The 22,123-nt window shown below is 44.0% G+C and overlaps 1 protein-coding gene across 1 annotated transcript in view; it reads left to right on the forward strand.

Annotated features, from left to right (window-relative positions):
- Nucleotides 1-1,312: 1,312 nt before the first annotated feature.
- Tph2 (tryptophan hydroxylase 2) overlaps nucleotides 1,313-22,123 on the forward strand; it is a 90,223-nt gene continuing 69,412 nt past the window's right edge. The window contains exons 1-5 of the mRNA XM_051176236.1: nucleotides 1,313-1,552; nucleotides 4,020-4,175; nucleotides 6,754-6,937; nucleotides 7,057-7,157; nucleotides 12,192-12,259. Of these exons, the coding sequence (XP_051032193.1) occupies nucleotides 1,448-1,552; nucleotides 4,020-4,175; nucleotides 6,754-6,937; nucleotides 7,057-7,157; nucleotides 12,192-12,259 (614 nt within the window). The 5' untranslated portion in view covers nucleotides 1,313-1,447. The remainder of the gene's footprint in view (nucleotides 1,553-4,019; nucleotides 4,176-6,753; nucleotides 6,938-7,056; nucleotides 7,158-12,191; nucleotides 12,260-22,123) is intronic.

Here is a 22,123-nt window from a genome sequence, read left to right on the forward strand (position 1 = left end):
ACACTGAAGGGAGGGATTTAATGAAGACATTCCATTTAGGCTTGAGAACTCCTAGGTTCCTCATTCTCTGCACATTGTCCAGTTTTGATTCTGGGTTAATTACTACTTACTGCAAGAAGAAACTTCTCGGAGGAGGGTCGGGTGATTCACACACACACACACACACACACACATACACACACACAGATGTCAGTAACTTTCTCTAAGTGTTGTTAAGATAACTGATCACGTTTTGACTTATAAAAGTGCATAAAAAGTGTTCAGGATAGAAACTGGCAAAAGTAGGCACTTAGAAATATCAATAATGATTTTATGATTTCTTCAGTTAATTTAATTAATATTCAGTTTTTCTATTAGCCTCTCAGCATTGGTCTTCAGTGGAAACACAAGCTGGATGATTATTTCCAGAGTTGGATCAAATGATTATAAACCCTCATGTCTCCAGAAACAATTAAAACCCAGTCAATGTTAGCACATACAGTTTAGCTTTGAAGAGCCTTCATTTTGTTTTCTATATAAACAAACTGTACAAGTCCCAGATTTTGTTTAGTTCTCCAGTTAAACAAATACACTTGGTTAAGAATTTTCCATTCTCCAAAGGATTGGCAAGCTTTCCGATGTTGGAAAAGTAAGAATATAATTTCGTCTATGCCTGCCAATTTGCTGGATCTGATCAAGTCACAGATGGAGAGGCTCATTCACTGAAAGTATCGAGGGAATGATGGGTCTATGGGCATTTCGTTTCTATATAATTCTCAGTGAAGAGCATTCTAGAGGGTTAGTAGATGGGCTAAGTCCAAGCCTCCTATTTATTTTTCAGTACAATAGCTTGAATTTCCTTCTGCGTGGAGACACCACAGGTTTCAGAAACAGGCCTCTCGTGAAGGCCATCACACTTAAGTACACATGCAAAGTTTGCCTATCATAGCATGCCAGGTTGCAGGAGAACCTTTTAGAAACCATTTTATTACTTTCAGGAGGTACAAAGCCCTTCAATTAATAGAGACCGAGGGCAAATTTCCAGTAGCAGGCATGAGAGTTAACGTTATAGGACTGGTGTTTTGTTGCAAGAAAGAAAAAAAAAAAAAGAAAGAAAGAAAAGAAAACCCTAATGTATTGTTCTCCATCATCTTCTCCCGAAGAGCTACTCGACCTATGAAACAAACAAATTTCATCATGGGCACAGATAACCCCAGGCTTCAGATCTGTAATCTGACTGTGGCCATCAGCAACCAGAAATGAGTTTTTTCTAATCAGCTTTCCATCAGTCCCCAGTCCCTCATATAAAGGAACACAGGGAGGGAGGAAGCACACTGCTCTTCAGCACCAGGGTTCTGGACAGCGCCCCGGAGCAGGCTGTTGTCACCGGCCTCTTCCTCCTTCTTCTCTGCCAAGGCTGCCCCTCTGGTCCCCCCTGCTGCTGAGAAAGAAAATTACACCGGGATCCATGCAGCCGGCAATGATGATGTTTTCCAGTAAATACTGGGCCAGGAGAGGGTTGTCCCTGGATTCAGCAGTGCCCGAAGAGCATCAGCTAGTTGGCAGCTTAACAGTGAGTATCTGGCACTCTCCAGAGTTCTGTAGGGCAGCAATTGTCTTAACCTCACCATATGGACACCTGCTGTAGCATAAGCATGCAGTTGGGCTCCCTCCTCTGTAGTCTTGTCTCTCTACCTCCCTTCCGTCTGCCTTAGCTCTTCGCAAAGGAAAGCAGGTGGGTGAATTGCTGGGAGATAAACTTCCCTCAAATAGAAAATAAACTTCCCTGTCATGAAGAATGAAAGATTATGTGAGCCAGTGTTCTAAATCCACTCCTCCCTCAAAGTATTAAATATATTTCTACGGTTTCTACAAGACAGTTCTGTCTCCTATACCCCCCCCCAAAAAAAACTTGTCTTTAAACACAGAATGTGTGTATTCTGACTTTAAGTGCAGGTTTTGGAATAAAAGAGGAACCATCACCCTTCAGAGGGTTTCCTGCATGCCACATGAATCTCCCTTTAAAGTTTAATTGATGGAATAATGAAAAATACCCCAGTTGTTTCTATATTTGCAAGATATTCTTGTGTTTAAAATATTGACATTAAAGAACAGTATTTATAAAGATAGAGCACTTGCAAAGGTTTAGATCCTAATTTGAGCAACAGTCATGAGAGTTAATAAAAAAAAAAAGCACTTTTGTTTTACTAACATGAAATAAAAATATAACCAGGCTTCTGTCATTAAAAACTTTAGGAGATGCTTTGCTGTTGTCTTTCCTGTTTGTCAACAGATTCCAAATTCAGCTTGTCAGAGGGGGGGGGGGAGTCAAGTTTAGTGCCTTAGTTCCAAATATGTGCATTCTACTTATTACTTCACAAACGTTGAAAAATAGTCACAGCAACTTTCTTAGCACTATTTAAATCAATTTGTGAAAATGAGGCCAAAATGTAAAGTAGATTCCCTAGCACTCAAGTATCATGCATATTTAGATGAGCTATTACATTGAGGAATTCTGAAGTCATAACAGACTGCTGGGAGGAAAACATGCACACACACACAAACCCCTCGGTTATGGGTAATGTATGACCCTTTCACATGAACATGCTCCTTAGGCACGTGAGATCTGGGGGCTGTGTGGATACACTGAAGCAGATGCTGAGACTATGAAGGCATTTGAGCTTTTAATGACTAAACACGCTGTCAAGTGCCAGTGCCGGCATAAACGTCTTCTCTCCCTCAAGTCATAAATAATAAAACACCCATTCCTATTACATACACATTCAGCGAGCAAGGCAATCTTAATGCATAGCTATAAAGCCAGTAGAGAAATTGACAACGGCCAACCACTTTTCACCAGGGTCCATGTAAATGTGCGGGTCTCAGTTCCTTGAGGATGTAGCGGATTGGTGTGATTATGTCATCCCACCATTAGCCAGGGAGACGTTGTTTGTTTGCCCAACTCTGCATTCATACATAATGAGTACAAAACAGACAATGTTACATTGTCTGTCAAATGAAAAGTCCCCAGCTTTGTTTCTTCAGTCCTGCGTGTGTTCTGAATCGCTAGAGTCTGTTATTTTATCTTTAGCTAGAAGAACTTAGTTATCACTCAGGTTCTCTGGTTTGCTCCTAATGATTAGCTAGCTAGTTCTTTGTCTCTCTTCTGCCGTTTCTGACTGCCTGTTTTGTTTGGGACTGAAATGAGCTAGTCGCTTTCCAGAAGCAATTTTCCAGAAGCAGAGGGATTCGCTGGGCACACTGTTCTGTCCTGGACTTCCTCAGTGGGCAGGAGGTTTCTGGTTCATGGTTTGTGATAGCAATGTGGATCTCAATGGAGAAGTTATCCTTTCCCATACATGTCCTGACATGTTTCAGAAAGCAGTAAATACTTTTGTTTTAGAGACTTTATTGAAGCCACATTTGCTCTTGTCAAGCAAGAGCTTGTTTGGTCTTCTGTTTGGTGTATTTACTAATTAATATAGTTTACATATGAGCCAACTAAGATAAAAGACCAGATTTTATGCTGTAAAATAGCCTGAAAAGAAAGGCAGGAATTATCCACATAGACTGCTCTAGCTTTCTCAGTGGTTCTCAGCCTTTGGGTCGTAACCCCCTCTGGGGTTTGGGGTCGAACAACCTTTTCACAGGAGTTGCCTAAGACCATCAGAAATACCAGATATTTACTTCACGATTAATAACAGTAGCAAAATTGCAGCTATGAAGTAGCAATGATAATAATTCTATGGTTACAGGGTCGCAGCATTAGGAAGGTTAAGAACCACTGTACTTACTGATAATCAGGTTTTTGTCAAACTAGAGGAAACCTGATCTTCCTTTAAGTTAATTCTCTAGACACAGTGCAATGAGTATCTCAGCATCAATTAGACCAGTATTTCGGACAATTGAGCACCACAGGGACTCCACCTTGAGCTTGCAGGCTGGGCGGGGCTTCCAGCATTCAAGTGGAATCTCTAGACCAATAAAGTTATGGAAACCTCTGGAACCTAACCGACGTTTGTGCTCCCACTTTCTTGAAGCTAAATAAAGCCGTTGCAGGCAAAAATGAGGACAAGAAGGGAGGCCAGGAAAACCGCAGCAGCGGCTGTGGTGAGACGGACAGCGGTAAGACGGCAGTTGTCTTCTCCCTGAAGAATGAAGTCGGTGGGCTGGTGAGGGCCCTGAGGCTCTTTCAGGTAAAGGGGCAAAGTTCTCACGCAACTGTAGGGTGGCTGTGTCTGCAGTTCAGAAGTGCGAGCTTTGCGGCTGAACATGCAAATGCGCTAGCACACACACGTGCACACACACACACATGCACACACACACACAACACACACGCGCGCACAGCTTCAAAATATCAAATGTCTTTTCCCCTGCTTTAATTTACTAAATTTGAACTGTACTCATGTAATGAGAGCACATTTATTTCATAAAGTAAGATACACAGGCGCTTCCTTAATAATGTGTGTTATGTAAAGCTGAATTCCTGTCCACCATATATATATATATATATATATATATATATATACACACAAATATATGTGTATATATATGTAATATATATGTGTATGTATATACATACACACATATGTATATATGGGATGAAGGGGTGTCTTCTAGAAGGTATGGCATAGTCTCTGGAATAAATCCTTGTTCTGAATCCTAAATATAAGCTTGGTTGAAGAGTAATGCCTTGTACACCTGATGTTTTCTCCACCTTAAGTAAAACCCCTTACACATGGGTTTTGTTGGATGCAAGGGCTGAGTCGGGAGACAAAGAGTTCACATCTTCCTGCTGCCTTGGGCTGTTGTACAGTAGACACGTAGTTAAGGGATTTGGGCCTGTGCTCTGCTTGTTTGGCTAACCGTTACCTGCTCCCCGGTTCAATTTCCTCATTTGTAGAATGGCAATAATGATAATTCCTACCTAACTGGGTTGTTGGGATGGAATAGTATGAGACATTTTGTTCCATGCAGACAGGGACATCATTTATGGTACCTCTAGATGATCAGAGATGGGGAATTAACCTGATTCAGAATATGTTTCCTCATCCCCTTCTGGCCTTGAAGGAAAGATCAGGTACCATAAAAAGTATTAATGGAAATCTGGAATAGTATTTTACACATAATCATGCCATGCAGGACTGTGTCCCTACAGTGCCCAAAGGCAAGCCAATTCAATTAGACACCTGGGTGCAGGAGGAAAATCCCTGGAGAAGGGGTATGCACTCTGAGTGTGCACTCTGCCCTCAGCTCGTCACTGGGCCTTAGATTAACCCCTTAACCTATCGGGGCGGCAGTGCCCCCGTCTAAAAACATCTAGTCTGACTCAACCAAACATTAAAATCGCGAAGTGGCACAATGAATGTGGAGTCCCTTGGGCGTTGAACTTAATATTAACCCCACTTTTATTATATTAGCCAATTTATAAAATATAGCATTATTGCAAAGCTTAATAGAAAGAGAACTACGCTTGTATCGGGAACTGTGCTGAAATCCAAGAGTGCAGCCTCTGATGGGGTGGGGCCTCTGTGCAGCCTCTGATGGGGTGTGGCCTCTGTGCAGCCTCTGATGGGGTGGGGCGCTCCGTGCTTGCAGGGCAGGGCATGGAGGGAAGCCCTGAATCTACAACCCACAAAGGAGAAAGGCGTACCAATGGGAAACTTAAACCACATTTTAAGCATGGGAGTTCCTGTTCTTCTCGGAATAGCTTGTACTAACAAGACTCACAAAATGACAGCTGCAGAATATAAACCTAATCCGGGGGATGTCAAAGAGAGTCACTGTCTGATCCTATTTAGGGGGTATTATTACCGTGTTCTGCCTCTTGGCTGCACTTGAGTTGTTTTGCCCAGGAGGTCCTCTCGTGCTTGCCTTTCCTGTTTCCCTAAAATCTGGGCTATGCATTGATCATTATTTTCCAAATCTTAGGCGTTTTTGCACACCGTCTGTTTTCTGTCTGTCATTTTTATTATTCACTTTTTTAAAAAAGGAGTTGCTTTTTTTTAATTTTTAAATGATTGTTGTATGTAAAAAAGCATCTTCCTATGTGGCCTAGAGGAATTTGAAATCCCCTTATCTCTGCCATCCGAGTGTTGGCATTTTAGGCATGAGTGATCATGTCTGACTTTAAGTGATTGCTCTATTCTTAAACTTTACTTTAAAGGTAAAGGCCTTTTATTATTGTAAGAGTAGGATTAGAGCTTTGTGTTTTTTCAAGAGTATGAAAATACAAATGCCAGGCAGTGGTGGCACACGCCTTTTATCCCAACACTCAGGAGGCAGAGGCAGGTGGATCTCAGTGAGTTTGAGGCTAGTCTAGTCTACTGAGCGAGTTCTAGGACAGCCTCAAAAGCTACAGAGAAACCCTGTTTTGAAAAACAAAAACAAAAACAAAAAAAAAATTACAAATTTTAGGCTACTGCATTAGGATAATGCAATAGACAGCCTAACCTCTTTGTAGATCATTGCTCAGTAGCAGTGGGATGTGGACCCCTCTGAGAGACGATGCCTACAGTCAGGACATAATTCTATAGTGCCTTTCATCTGTTTTCAATGCCCTCCCCTTTTTACTATGAGAGAGGACAACCTACTCGGAGGCATGCCAACTAGTCTCCTTTATTAATAAAAACAGTAGCCGGAAAAACTCTCACGTTATTAATCAACCGAAGCGTAGTCTGTCCGTCCTTTGTGTCAGAAACTTCACCTTGGGTAACTGCATTTCATTGACCGTGACCCGAGTGTGATTCAGAGGCATTACTCATGTTTCTGCAGGAAAAACATGTCAACATGGTTCACATCGAATCCAGGAGATCCCGGCGAAGAAGTTCTGAAGTTGAGATCTTCGTGGACTGCGAGTGTGGCAAAACGGAGTTCAATGAGCTCATCCAATTGCTGAAGTTTCAGACCAGCATCGTGACACTGAATCCGCCCGAGAACATATGGACAGAAGAAGAAGGTAAGGGTGGTTTACTTTTTATTTATTTAGTTTTGCTTGCTGTGAGGTCTTGCAATCTGGCTAAGTGGAAACAAAAACCCTGTGAGCTAATATTATCAAATCTGCCCTGTTTTGAACAGAACTGGAGGATGTGCTGTGGTTCCCTCGGAAGATCTCTGAGTTAGACAGGTGCTCTCACAGAGTTCTCATGTATGGCACTGAGCTCGATGCTGACCACCCAGTGAGTATCTAGCAGAATCCCTTCCACCTGCCCTCTCCAAAGCCACGCCACATTCCAGATGCTGTGCCGTAATGCTTCATTGTAGAACAATTTCGTATCTACTTCCCACCGCTGAGAGCAGACTTTCAGATGATTAAGCTTCCCTGTACATGTGCTGGCCGGAAGGAGGTTAGAAAGATGGCGTTTTCACATAGAGTTTATTTATAAAATGGTTGGGTAGAGGAGGAGACTGTATGCCTTGGAGAGTATTTCTGCGGAATTAGACAGCCTAAAATATCCTTACAGATGGTGACCCTTGGAAGAGCGAGGAACTGAAATTGATCACACCTTTGGGGAACTAGGGAGGACTAGATGCATTGGGGCTCGGAGAGAGAATAAAATTCCTGCCATTTCCCTTGACTGGAGGTAGTTAAGAGCAGAATTATGCGCTTGACTTCAGTCTCAATGGAAAGGCAGGAGGGCTTTAAAATAAGGGTGTGATAGAACAGGCATCCCTTTCCACATCTTCTCTGAATCTATCTACCACCATGTCCTCCTCTACTCCAATAAAAGTGACCATCTTCAGAGAAATATGACACTTGGGTAAGCGTTTTCCATTTTTCTCCCCTGATCCATTTTATATCAGTTTTTTATTTAACACAAGAGACCTGGAACTTCTTTATGGCCAGAATGAAGTACAGTGAGGCAAGCAATATACACATTCATTATGAGCATTTTTCCCCTCCCCCGGCACCCAAAAGTGAGTGGATAGAACACTGACATCTTGGCAGATTCGGCATGCTTAGGAGGAGCCTTTGTGTCATGGGGGACATGGCTTACGGGAACTCACATTGTTTAAATGGAGAAAACGTTTCGCTGTACCCTGAATAGTGGTACCTAAGTGTGAGCGTAGGATTGCAGCATCAACAGCATCTAGGACCTTGCTTTAAGCAATCCATGCTTCTTCGGTTTGGGATCCATGACAACGTCAACACAAACAAAAATTTCATTCAAAGTCGTCGTCATTTGGCATAGTATACCAATTCAAAGCAATTCAAATACACCGTTCAGATAAATACCGTTCCACACACCTAATAGTACTGCGTTATTTGTAAAAAGCTGAAATGACACAGACACGGTGTGTTTTGTTTGCAGCATAAGCGTAGAAATGGACAGTAATTCATGCCACAGCAACAGAAAACCCGTTAAACAGTGACTGTAGTAAAGTCACTGAAGACTTTAGTTGTTACTCCTCCCTCTTGCAATCTCAGCGGAGCTGAAATAAGGACAAGCTGATTTAAATGATGTGGAGGACCGAGACCGCACGCTGCCAGCTGCTAACTCGCAGACTGACCTCGGTGGGGTCCACATACCTCTGCCTCTTAGGATTCTTTAATGTAAGAAAGCAGAAACACAAATTCTTGCTGACCTCAAAGGAGCGTTTGAAATGCCCAGTTAATAAAGCAACCGAAAGGCAATTTGGCAACAGACAGGAAGCGCTTAAATGCTGTGTTAAGCCATCCAGATCAATACATGGACAGCAGAGACACGTTTGAGAACCACCCCCCCCATTCCTCCCTTAGTGACGTTTTAAAAACTACTTAACCGGGAGAAAGGGGTACAGCTGTTCGACCTAAACCACCGCAGGAGTCGCTGACCTTGCTGTGAACAAAATGAATTCCAACATCACGAGTAAAATTTTTTTTTGTGCTTAATTTTATTCCATTACTCCCAATTACACCTGCTTTACGATACCTCCACTTATTTTCTATGCAGCCACTTGAAATAATTGTAAGTACTTAGCCATCCCCTGCGCCTCTTGTCATTTTTAAACCACATATCTTCAGTTTTATAAGCACACCAAATCTTCATTATACAAACTCTGATATTGGTAAGTTGGAGCTTTTGTGCATTTTTATTTGGTGTAAATGGGGGAGTTGTCTAAGCACTTTTTATATCCGAGAACGACTACAGCTCTAGGACGGACACAGGGGACTCTTGCCATAGGACAGTTCAGGAGGGCCCTGGCATACAAATCATGCTCTGTTGTGCAATATTATCCTAACCAGGCGAAGCTGTGTTACGTTTGTTTATGTTGTGGAACATTACTTTAACTGTGTGAAGCTGTGTTACTGTTGCTTATGCTGCATTTGTGTGACGATGTAAGGCTGTGTGTTCAATTATGTAGAGATGTGTTGCATCTGTTTCACCTTGCCTGCCCTAAGGCACCCGATTGGTCCAATAAAGAGCTTGAACAGCCAATAGCGAGGCAGGAGAAAGGATGGGTGGGGCTGGCAGGCAGAGAGGATAAATAGGAGGAGGCCTCCTAGGCTCCTAAAGCCACAGAAGAAGAAGGTGCGCCCTGGGGCAAAAAGCTAGGCAGCCCCAGCTACCAGACTGGAGAAGCAGCCAAAGTGGGAGAGAGATACAGAAGGCAGAGAGGTAATAAACCTTAAGGCAAGAAGGTGGACAAAGAGAAACAATTAAAAAAGCTAGCCAGAAGCATGCTTGAGCTAGGCTGAACATTGAAAACTAGTAATGAGTCTCCTCACTGTGGTTAGAGAGCTGGTTGGTGGCTCAAAAGGAAAAGTCTGCTGCGACGCTGCTTTGGGTCTGTGGCTTTCAAATCTTAGTAGACGAAGAAATTGAGAATTCTTTGAAATAGTGATTCCCGAGGGTGTAAGAGTGCATTTCTCCAGAGCTCCCCATTGAGGTTCACACTGGGGGAGATAGGTCTGTGTTTTTGACTTGCCAGGGCTCAGAACCGCGAGGGTCTTCCAAGGTGTGGTTCAAGGTCCACTCTTCAGATATTAAAAAACAAAACAAACAAAAAACCCTCGAGACACTCCCCAGGAGCCCAGGAAAGGAGGCTGCGGGGAGGTCTGCGTGGAAAAGGGTCTGTAGAAGACTCGGGTTCGGGTTGTTCGAAGGGTGAGAATTAATGTCCTAGCTCTGAGTTCTGTACCCTAGCGTCCCACTTCAATCATCTGTGGGGAAGTTAAAAATTAGGCCCTCGCTCTTAGAGCTTAAATCGGAACCTCTGGGGGAAAGGGCCAGGTTTGAAGTGTTATTAAAATTCCCCAAATGGTTCTAATATCACACCAGGGTTGAGCTGTTTCAGATGCCTCCTTGAGTGGTAGCGTGAATCGAATTGGGCACATTAGGGTTCAGGCTGGGCCTTCAGTTCGCTTTGATTTAATTTGGGGGTGGGGTTGTACAGGAGGCTCTCTCTGGGTGCCAGGGTCACCAGATTTTTTTTCTTTTACAAATATATAAAGTTGCCCGGTAAAATTGGAAAAACTTGTCATTTATCCAAAAAATTGACATTTTAACTGGGCATCTTGTATTTGTATCTGGTACCCTGCTCCTGGCTTCAGTTCAGAATGGATGGCAAAAAAAAAAAAAAAAAAAAAAAAAAAAAAAGTCGCGTGTCTGGAACTGCTGCTTCAGCTAGGTAACACCTTTTCCTATGCCAGCCACGGATGAATCCAGAGACCTCTGGGTCCCCCACACATTTTTGTAATCGCTGCCACTCTAGGCTAATGAGGCATGATGAGAAAATCTCCTGTCCCTGGAAAAAAGGTGCAGGTGTTTGCTGAGGCGAGAGTGGAGATTCTTCTGGAAGCAAGCAGATTATGATGCAGTTGCCATGGTGTCCAGCCTGGCAGGAACCAGGGGACAGATGCTATGCTTTTCACGGAACTCTTCCCCTTTCTCATGGCCTATTTTCATTTTGAAGCATACATGTGCTTGGGAATCTTCAGCTTCCCCCGTCCCCATCCCCCCCACCCCCCCGCCTTCCCCCCAGTCTGTTTTACTAGTGGGTGAGGGCTCCACTTTCCAGCGTTGTCTATATCTACCCTCCAGAGCAGGAGACACATTTGTAAATGTGGTAAATTCAGTCACAAGCTTTGCCTGTAGGCACTTTAGGGTTTTACACGCCTAAGGGCCTTTGTTTAAACAATCTGAATTCTAAGCTCAGGGAGGGGGGAATGTGGGCTACTGGGTATGGGTGACCTCATTTTTACCAGGTTTAAGAGTGATCTGAGGTGTCTCTCCTTCCTTACTTTTTGCTTTTCTGAAAAAAAAAAAAAAAAAAAGGCTAATTCTTGAGTTACATCCAGCACACAACCCCATGAAGATTCCCGGTCTTCAGACCCATTTTATTTCAGGTAGACAAGAGAACCTGGCCTTTTTTTTTTTTGTTTGTTTTGAATATTCCACCTTGCAGGAATGTCTGTATTGCTACTTTGGTAGCCTATGTCCTGGTGGGCACCTCTTTTACCGTTGAATTTTATGGTCCCTTCGGACTACTCTTGCATGTCCCCCGTGGTTCCTGGCTTCCCAGCAGCCCACTGATGTGAGGAGAGATTGGTGAACCAGGAAACCTTCTCAGGCGTCCATGAGACTGAAAAGTGACACTTAGTGTTTAATTTCCTAAGTGGATGAGGTTAGATAAAAGTATTTTTTTAAATTAGTATTTTATGGTTTAGATAAAAAAAAAATCTTGCAATCGGTTAAGACACATTGAGAGTCCTTTAGGGGAATGCATGGAGCTAGCCTGCCCTTGTGCGTGGGTTCTCTGTTGCATGGTTATGGTCATAAACACAGCAAAACCTCTGTAATTCACGATCATTTTGGTGATTTGATAATTAACTCGAGTGGCTGAGTATTGTTTATACACAGCAATTAAAATTTGGTTAAACTTGTTTTAATGAATAGGCTAAGATGAACTTAAGATCAATTACTTGGAAATGATACTTAAACCTAAAGATACTGTGTAAAACAATTTACTTGGCTAAGCCTTGCTACTTGCCTAGTGGGAAGGTAAACTCTGGCCTGAATTCCCACACATCCCAAATTAGTAGACTCAAGTTGAAAGAGGTTTTACTGTTAACTCAGTCGCTTTCTGTTATCCAGTATCCAGTGGGTCATCCGAGGATAAGATTTACATTTGAATTGCACTCAATAAACAGTGATTTTCTTTTAGGTCTTCTGCGGCTAATTTTTTCCCCCCAGCACTTTTGTGAAATAACTTAATCTTTTCTCTTTAAGGGATTTAAGGACAATGTCTATCGACAGAGGAGGAAGTACTTTGTGGATGTGGCCATGGGATATAAATAGTAAGTACCTGTATAACTCTTCCTTGTCAATGGCTAGTTAGGAAAAACACTGGCTGTGTTATGCACTGCTGTCTTTACAATCTTGGAGGAGAGAGACGGGGAAGGTTTAAAACATTCTCCAGCCCCCTTGGCTTTAAATGCCAGCTCTGATGTTTGGCATCTGGGTATCATTGTGGCATAATGAAGACCTGTGGGCCACATGCTATATTATACCCCTGTGTGTGTGGCTCCGTCAGGGCAAGGAGCTATTTCGGTTCACTCTGGAAGGCTTGAACTAAACTCTGACTTTCCAGTAACTCATTTTAGTGACTTGACTCTCCCAATAAAAGGAGAGAACTAGGCAAAAACGGGCAAAGGAGTCCTGCAAGCAGCCAACATGGAACTAAAATGTGTTTGCTTTACATGGGAGGGAAGCAGTCCTACAGATTGGATGGGACAAGAGGGTTGGGATGACATTGGAGTGGACTGCATCACAAACGGTGATCCGTGGTAGCGACAGGCTGAGTGTGTGAATGTTTACTATATGCTTTGTTTGGAAAAACTGAAGGGACATTAGCCCTTTGTTCATGCGGTTCTCGCCGGGTTAACTTCCAGACTACCGCTTTCCTTTTTCTGGTTTGTGATCAGCAATGTGAAGTTTGTCTTCTGAACAAAGTGTAAATTCATGCCTGGCAGGGGAAAGATTTCTCTTAAGTTAGTTGAAGTTAGGTAATGAGTTTAGCTGACTTCAGAGGCAAAAATTTATCGTTGGTGAGGATTTTGGATGTCATGTGTATGGTAGGAGGGCGTCAGTGTTAGCCACTTTCTTTTTTTTTATTCTGTTTTCCCCTTCTCTCATTGAATACAGAATTTGTTCAATCCTAATTTTCCTTCAAACTCTGAAATGGGTCCCTCCCTACTCCCGAGGCCCAGGCAATCTCTATCCTTTTCCCATCATGCTTATAAAAAAAACCATATTTATAAAAACTAGAACTGCATGACACAGGTTTTTCTGTTGTGGAATATTATTTTAAGGCATTACTTTTGTTTATGCACTGGAACATTTAATGACGAAAACGTGCTTGATTAAATAAAATTCACCTGCGGTCAGGAGGCTGGGTCATCAACTAGCTGATGGGAAGTTTCTGGGAGGCACCAGGTGGAGAAGGGTTTATAAGGAGGGGCAAGAAGGCGCATGAGAACTTCTTGGGAGACACGAGGAGGTGAGCTGTTCGCTATTCAGCCTCTCTGGGAAGCGAGATTCTACCTCAACCTTAGAATTTTGAGTTCTTTAGTGTGACAGATTTAGATAAGTTGCTTTAGTAGCTTTGAAAAAATTGGTGTCCGAGGGAACAGAATTCCCTCAGGCTTTGGCTCATGTGGTCTAGCTGGCAGCGGTGGAGTTGCAGTTGCTGAAGACGATAGCTGTAGCTTAAAAGGCAGCAACAATTAAAAAAATTTTTTTTTTCTACAGTATGTGTTCTGTGCCAGGCAATGTCCTCCCCCATGCCATGACTTTTTGTATCAACACACGATTTGCCATGGCCAGGCACAGTCTCCGGCTCTCTGTTGGTCATCCCAACGTTGTTCTCTAACCCTATGTCCCAGAGTACTAGTCAGACAGCCTATCGGGGAGAGGATCCCGCTGTACTGAGGGGCTTGTTGAGAGGAAGCCCTGGTGAGGTCTGGTGGCCTTCAGAGGGGCTTTCTCTGGCTTGTAGATTGCCTATGGAAAAGGATCACAGATCCTTGAGGGGGTGGGGGGGATACTCCTTTGGGCATGGTCTGTCTAGGAGATGGTCCAAGCTCAATGCCAGGCAGTCTTTAGAGAAAATAGATGGCTAAAAACATTGTTTTCCATGGGCACCGCACACACAGGGTGCACAGACACACATTCATGCAAAATAACCATGCATATAAAGCCAAAAACCAAAAAAAAAAAAAAAAAAAAAATAAAGGAAAAATATTTTGTAATAGCTGCTATGTGTAATATTTCATACACGTTGCTACATAAGATTTAAATGCAGCACTTTGTAGGCATAATGACTAGAGGATGTTTAGATGTTACCTTCTCTTGGAAGATCTCAGACACTGGGCGAAGACAAGCTGGTTTTGGTGGTGGTGTGTCCTAAGAAGTTGGCTTGAAGGAAGTGTCGTTACAGAAAGGAGAGGACAAGGGGTAGGTGAGGTGGTCACAGAGCGTTCACATCTTTCTGCTTCCATCACCTCCGGTAGCTAAAGGATGGCACTGATCTGTGTCTAGAGCAGAACTTGGAGTCTGGAGCAGGTAGCGCTTTCATGGTGAATGGAGGACTTGGAGAGCTGGGGCATCTCAACCTAGAATGAGTCTGGAGTGCTGGGCCAAGAGTTCAGGCCCAAGGGACTCAACACTTAGGGCTGAGCTAGACAGGAAGCTGCCAACTGCTTTTCAGAGCCTCAGAACCCTCTCTGCTGTCTCAGGGGATGAGACGGGCTCTTTTCTTCTCAGGGTAAGGGATGGGGGTGCAGGCTGTGTCTGAGCACTATTTGGTAAGGTAGGGTGCCAATCCAGGAGTGTTTAGCCCAGAGAGTTTGTGATCCAGGAACATCAAAACCTGCTCCTGGGACTGTAGGCGGAAGAACAAGGTGCTGAGGGACTGGGCCTGGACAGTCTGGGTGGAGAGGTGGTTCTGCTGCCTCAAGGCCCTGTGTCTTCACAGTGATCTATCAGAAGGCCCCACCTGACGGGTGGGGGTGGGGGGGTAGCAGGGATGTAAAAAGAGGTTTATACGCTGTGCTTGGCTTCATGCCTGGACCCTGATCAGGGCTCGGCTGACAGTTGTCATTACTGTCTTCCTGCTACGCTTTGCTTGCTCATTAAGATACTGTTGGGTAAACTTATTTTTGTGCTGACAACAGACCCTTTCATGGAGGGATTTCATAAAAAGAGATTATACTCCCATTTTTCATGCGTGAAAGAAGCTGTCTAGATACTGGTAACAAATTGGCAGTTGTCATGAGTGCTACTTGTGAATGGATAGAGTAAAAGAAGTGACTTAGGAGTTGTTGAGCCAGGAGAACACGACCCCAGGACTTGTGCAGAGTAGAGGGTAAAAAGTTTCACTTTCATGTTGCATTTCCTTATACTAGGACTGTCGAGGTTTGTGTGAGTTTGAGGATGGGTAAAGAATAGCCCTCTTGTGTGTGTATTCAAGCAGGGGTGGTGTGTAATGTGTGTGAAAGTGTGAGCTCACATGTGTCTGTTTACAAGCTCATGCCTTTGGGATCCCACATTTGCAAAGCCAGGTGGAAGAGAGGTCCAGATACTAAGAAATTCCAAATGGACCTAAGATTTTCTTTTTGCTGATGATGGGAGATGAAGATAGATTTCTCATTGAGCTGCGTGGTTTCTCCTGCTGATGCCTTTGTGGTCGTTTGTGGTCGTGCAATGTTGAAATGAAGTAATACTCCAATTACTTAGAAGAAGCTCCTTTTGGTGTACTTGGGCCAGATTTCCCAAGCCCAAAGTGGGAGTGCTGGTCTAAGGACCAGATTACTTGAAATCGGGATAGTATCGGAAATTCAGCATTTGAAATACCTGTCAATAGTTTGACACAACTAGGACTTTTGGGGGTGGGGAGAAGATGGGGAATTACTGGCCAAGGGGATTGTTTCTGATTGGCACAAGGAATAAAGCAAAAGCACCCAAACATGACTTAGAGCATTGCGTTGTACCTCATAAACAAACTCAATTATAATTTGTCAATATCCAATTAAAAATAAAAATGGGTACTGTCTGACGTGGGAAGAACGTTTTTGCTGTTGGTGATTTAGGCCGGAAGTCCTGGACTCTGGGCAGCAGTGGTCAAAAACATTGGAAGAGATGGAGTATTACAGGTGTTCTGAGCTTGCTGATGGGATCGCAGGTTGTAGTCGGAGGGGGTCTCACGTAAGGAGAAAGGAAATGAGATACAGAACAATACCTATTGAAACCACAGCCCAAGAAGGCCTCTAGGGGATTTGTGTTGAATACTATATATATAAATGTATTTTTATGATAGTCTTGAAAGGATAAAACGGGGGTGGGGGGGGAGGGAAGAATATCAACACAAGCAGAAGAAAATGAAAAGATTCCACTCTATGATGAAAAACCAGCAGGCTCAAAGTCCATATTACCGTGAACTCCAAAGAGGCGAGGGAGCGGAAAAGCGCCCGCATGCTGGGAACTGTCAATAGATGCCACTCTGGCACAGCTCTGATTGACAGTGCAGCTGAGAAAGTTGATTGATTACCCAGAGGCCCGCGGCCGCCTGCAGACGGGCCCCTCCGCTCGCTCAGTGTCTGCAAGGCTTAATTGCCTCACCAATAATAGCGCAGGAAAGGGTGATTAGTACAAGCGGTACTCTCACCGCGGACCTGCGGATGAACACCCAGCCGGGGGAGGGCACTGTCCTTACCAGCTCGAATGAAAGAAATCTATCCAGTATAAAGCCGGAGTACCCCTCAGTGATGTGTCAAAGTAGACTTGCTGTTCCAAGGAAACGGATGTGTGTGCGTGGAGGCAGACGACACGCAGAGGAAGACAGAGGGTGGCTTTGGTGATGGCATCTCCCAGGGTGATGGAACCGCTAGGTTTTCTGTCACTGGTGCCTTCATATTTATCCCAGCTGAATTTCTGCACTGAATTGTTGGGGAGCTAGGTTAGGGGGAAATCAGTAATAGTTTTTATTTATTTTTTTTAAATTAATCAAGTTCATTTTTTCCCTTGGAGGCAGGGTTAATGATTACTCTTCAACAATGTGCATGCATATTTAATTAAGTCATATTTTTGGTGGGGGTAGTGGTAGTTATTTCAATTTTATTCCCTTGGAAGGAGCCCTCAAGCTTTAACTTTAATTATACCACTGTTTGCTTAACTGTGTCTCTAGACAGAAGTGTGACTCTCTGCCTTGATATAAATGTGATTTCTCCTGGTTGAAATTAAGGTGGCCCACTGACTCAGGCTGTTTCTTTTTAGCACTTGCTCCACACACACCCCAGGCATCTGAGAAGTAAATTGGTAGGCAGCTGCTGTCCCTAGGTAAGGTTAGCAGGAGGGGTTCAGCATGTCAGAGTTCCAGACCTAATTTAGGACCGGAGCCCTGCCCCATTTCCCAATAAGACTCTCTGTAACAAATTGAGTGATCTGTGTGTGTGCTGTCTGCCTTTCTTCATTCCTTTCTCTCTCCCTCCCTCCCCCTCTCTCCTTTTCTTCCTCTTTCCCTTTTTTCTCATTCTTTCTCTTTTTCTTTACTACTTTCTTTCTCCCTTTTTCCTTTCTATATCTCCTCCCTCCCCTCCCTCCCTCCCTTCCCTTTATTGGTTTTTCAAGACAGGGTTTCTCTGTGTAGTCCTGGCTCACTCTGTAGATCAGGCTGGTTTCAAACTCAACAGAGATCCACCTGTCTCTGCCTCCCGACTGACTGCTGGGATTAAAGGTGTGCGTGTGCCGCCGCCACTTGATTTCTTAATTTCCTAGCTTAAAATTTTCCTCTGCAAAATGGAGATGAACAAAACAAAACACTTCACTGCTTCTCTTTCTGGGGTTATTTTGGTTAAATGAAACAATGGGACCACATCGTGCTCATTTACTGACTGGTTAATGATGGGCAGATGTTTACTCTAGGTTGGCGTCTCAGCTCACATGTTCAGGAATCTTCAGTTCCCTTTTATTCAATTCCTACCATGAGCTGGGCATTGCATCAAGCAAATACACTTGGCATTCTGTCACTTAACCTCCCATGTAGCTTTTGAGGTGGATGTCATCATTACACTTTTTGAAGATGAGGGAACTCACACTCTGAGATAATCAAGAAACTTAACTAGAGATGAGGTGCCTGATCAGAACATCTGGCCAAGTCCCAGTCCTGATAATTTTTACTTTATCATGAACAGAGCACTAGATGGAATAGCAGAATTTAAAGCAAGTGTTTGCCACACTGGGGTGGTTTCCTGGCTGTCTGGAATGGCTTCAAAAAAAAAAAGGGGGGGTCAACCCTCTTGGGAGTATTTTGTGGAATTTAAATGTCTAGCTTTGCCCAGAAGGCCACACATTTTATTTTTCTTTTTGTCTTGAAGTTGTCTGTGGCAACTTCCACTTAACTTAGCACATGTTAAACTGTATCAATAGCACCAAGTGACCTGGCATTTAGAAAAGTCCCTCCTTTGTTTAGGGAGGTCTCAGCAGAGTTGAAACCACCGTTCTTGGCAGAAGGTAACTCACTTGAAACTTTCTGTCACCAGTATCCCACTCACCCTGGGGAACTTCAAGCCTACAGGGTCCTTTGTTGTTAGCTGGAGGCCATCTATCTGGCTCTAGCCTACAAGTCAATCCCGTTGAATGATTTTCCTCAGCCATCCTAGATTGTTAGATTTCCTCCTTGCACCCAAGGTCCAGCCTTCCTGCAATAGAGAATGAACAGGAATAAACACAGCTGGGCTGAGTCTTCAGAAACAATTGCCAGGGACTTGTCTCTGCTGTTTGCTTCACTGTTGCTGTCTGGTTTATTTCATGATTGGTTGATTTATAACTTGGTACCCTTTGTGATGGGCTCTGCATCTAAGTACTCAGTAAAACAGACCCTAAAACTAAACGGCCCCAAATGGAGACTGACGTTATTTGAAAAATGCAATATCGGCACCCCACCAGGCACATTGAGTTTGGGTGAGCCCGTGCACATGGTACACCGCTCAACTGGGAAGAGCCGGGGGAAGGGTTTCTCTTTTAACGAGGAGTGTGTTGATTCTAATCTACCCACAGCAAAGCAGAGAGGAGATCACTACTCGCTTTTCCATACCGCCACCAAGTATTAAGGGATGTTGGAATGTAGCTTAGTAAGACAAAGGCAGTTGTGAGTGCTTGAATCCGGAGGGCAGGGCCGGATTCTGCAATGAGCATGCTGGACTTGTAAGCTAGCTTTTCCTTTCCCTCCTCGGGTCTTTGAAATCTTGCCATTCGCCACACAGTTCAGCAGGGGGCAGTCTGTAGTTTGTAAAGGAAAGCTGATCGGAGCAAAAGGAAGGTTCCTCTACAGGCCTGCAGCAACAGTCACCTCAGGGACCCGGGACAGCATGGGGGTGTGTGTGTGTGTGAGATGTCTGTCTGTCTGTCTGTCTGTCTGTCTGTCTCTCTGTCTCTGTCTCTGTCTCTCTGTCTCTGTGTCTGTCTGTCTGTCTCTGTGTCTGTCTGTCTGTCTCTGTGTCTGTCTGTGTCTGTCTCTGTCTCTGTCTGTGTCTGTCTCTGTCTGTCTCTGTCTGTGTCTGTCTCTGTCTGTCTCTGTCTGTGTCTGTCTCTGTCTGTCTCTGTCTCTGTCTGTCTCTGTCTCTGTCTGTCTCTGTCTCTGTCTGTCTCTGTCTGTCTCTGTCTCTGTCTCTGTCTCTGTCTCTGTCTGTCTGTCTCTGTCTCTCTGTCGTCTCTCTTTCTCTCTCTTCAGTTGAGCTTTGTGTTTGAACTGGAGAATTCCTGATGTTTTTCCTAAGGGGCCTCTGTGATTATTGCAGCTCGCAGGAAAATAAGGGTGTGGGTGGCCTCCCCTCTTAACCATTCCTACGACTTTTGGTTGACCCTAGCATTTCCAATTTCATTGAGAAGCAGCATGATTTATGGATCCTGCTTGGTTTTAGAACATACCTTAAAGGAATACATTACTAACAGGAGTCACGAGTGCCACTTTACCTATTTTGAGATAGGCGGATCTTAATTGGAAAGTAACAAACAGAAGATGGGAAGAATGGGATGGGGGGGTTAAGTGTTCTCAATAGGGACCGCCTTGATTTGGGGGTTGCCAGCTTTTATCTTCAAATAATGTTCTCTTCGTCAGTTTTACTTGTAGGCGGTCACCTTGAGGAGCAGTGGGCTATCTTTCGATGTGAGAAAAAGTTTCAATTTTTCTTTTTCTTTTTTGGGGAGAAGAGTCGCCTTAGGAGCAAATATGTTTCTTCCCTGCCTGGGCTAATTTTATCCTTTTCCATTATCCTTCATTGATTTGCTTTCCCAGGGTTTGAATGAAACTGAGATGTGTGGCTGTTTGCATCCTTTTTTGCCTCCTGCATAAAAAACTCTAGTTGTTGATGCTTTAATTTCTCTGAAATGGAGCGGTAAATTGAAAAGTAGAACAAACCCAAATATTTGTAGTTCTGGGGTCATTTCCCTGATGAGGAGGTTTGTTTCTGAAGGAGGGTCACATTAGAGGCTCAAGAATTCCTCTTTTATAGCGTCTCATATCTGTGTCTCTGCTTACAAGGCCACCCCTCTCTCTCTCTCTTTCTTGCAGTCAGTCTCTCTCTCTCTCTCTCTCTTCTCCTGCAGCATGACTTCCATGGTACCCTCATGCAGGCTGAGAAGATGACCGGGGCTTTTAAACTCTCCAAGGCACAGAGTTGAAAGTGTTTTTTAAATAGATGGCTGAGCCTATTTCAGACGCAGTTTTTTTTTTTAAACGAAGCTAGGCTTTATGGGAGAATCATTTTCATGTCAAATGTTTCCCACTACCTGAAGTTTAGCTAAATGACTAAAAGGAAGGGAGCCTGAGAATTGCAAGGAAAGACAAAAGGGGAGATTAACTTGGAACAAGGTTTTGCTTTTCCTCTTTGGGGGCTGGGTGGGTTTGGAGGTGTGTGTGAATGCCTCCGTGGCTTGTCTGATAATAGCATGGCTCCCACAGCTGTGGAAAACATTAACTCCGTGTGGTCCTATGTTGCGCATTGACAGAGGGTACACCAGAATCTCATGTGTTTCACAGAGAAAGTGGCAGGGATATTTTTACTTTAAAATGATTTCTGTGAACACGAAGGATTCAAATTGCTTCCACAAGTCCTGTCCAAGAGTTGAAAGGATTTATATGGAATGGAGCTGTTTTGTCATCTCCAGACCTATTCCCAACCCTGCAGGGAAGTGATGAAATTTTATTCATTTCATATACCTGGAGGGACGGAGTCAGCTTCACCGAGTATCTATTAGGTACTAGGCACCTGTGCTTTTCAAACAGCATATCCTGCTCAGGCTTCACAAAACCAAACTCCAATTCTGGGTACGTAGTGAACAGTTACCTTGCTCGGAGTTGCGCTGATTAAGAAAGATGGTTGGGCTTAGTGCCTAGCGGCAACCCTGGGGAGCTCAGGGCCGCCTGCTGCTCCGGTTCCAGGGGATCTGATGCCTTCTGTCCTTGCCTCTTCGGTACCTGTACACATGTGATGCAAATCAGGGGCACATACATGTAAAATGAGTATTTAGAAAAGTGCGTCTTGGGGCTGGTGATGTAGCTTGCCTACCATGCACAAAGCCCTGGGTTCGAGCCCAGGCACCACATAATTTGCAGGGAGGAGGAGGGAGGACCAGAAGTTGAAGTGCATCTTGAGCTTTCATGAAACCTCAGGGTTTGACGCTGGCATGGACTACATGAGACCCAAGAGGAGGAGGGAGAGGGGAAGAGTGTGAGAGCTGGGCTGACCAGTTCTGAGTCTTTGCTGTGTCACCAAGAGCTGCTTGGTCTCAGTTTTCTCAACCGTATAATGGGAATATTTAATAGTTTCCTATAAAACTTTTGTAATGAGCTGTGACGTTATTGTTACTGTTTCAGTCAGACAGATAATGGATGATTGCTATTATAAGCTTGGTTAAGGCTGTGAACTGTCAAACTAACCCATTTCTCCCTCTACCAAAGAAAGGGCGATGGCCACAAGTCGGCAACACTTACGTTTTGCTGGCCGGGTTAAGTTCAATCTGCTTTGTCTTGCAGAGCTGAGGAAGTCTAGCTCGGTACCTGTTTTAGTGGTCTGACTAAACCTGCTGTTGACTTGGGACTTTCAGTGCTTTCCTGTGTTGGGATCTTTGAGCTTAACCTCTGTGTGACATGTGCATGTTGATGA

Source organism: Phodopus roborovskii, unplaced genomic scaffold, assembly GCF_943737965.1.
Source record: "Phodopus roborovskii unplaced genomic scaffold, PHOROB, whole genome shotgun sequence".
NCBI classification, from domain to species: Eukaryota; Metazoa; Chordata; class Mammalia; order Rodentia; family Cricetidae; genus Phodopus; species Phodopus roborovskii.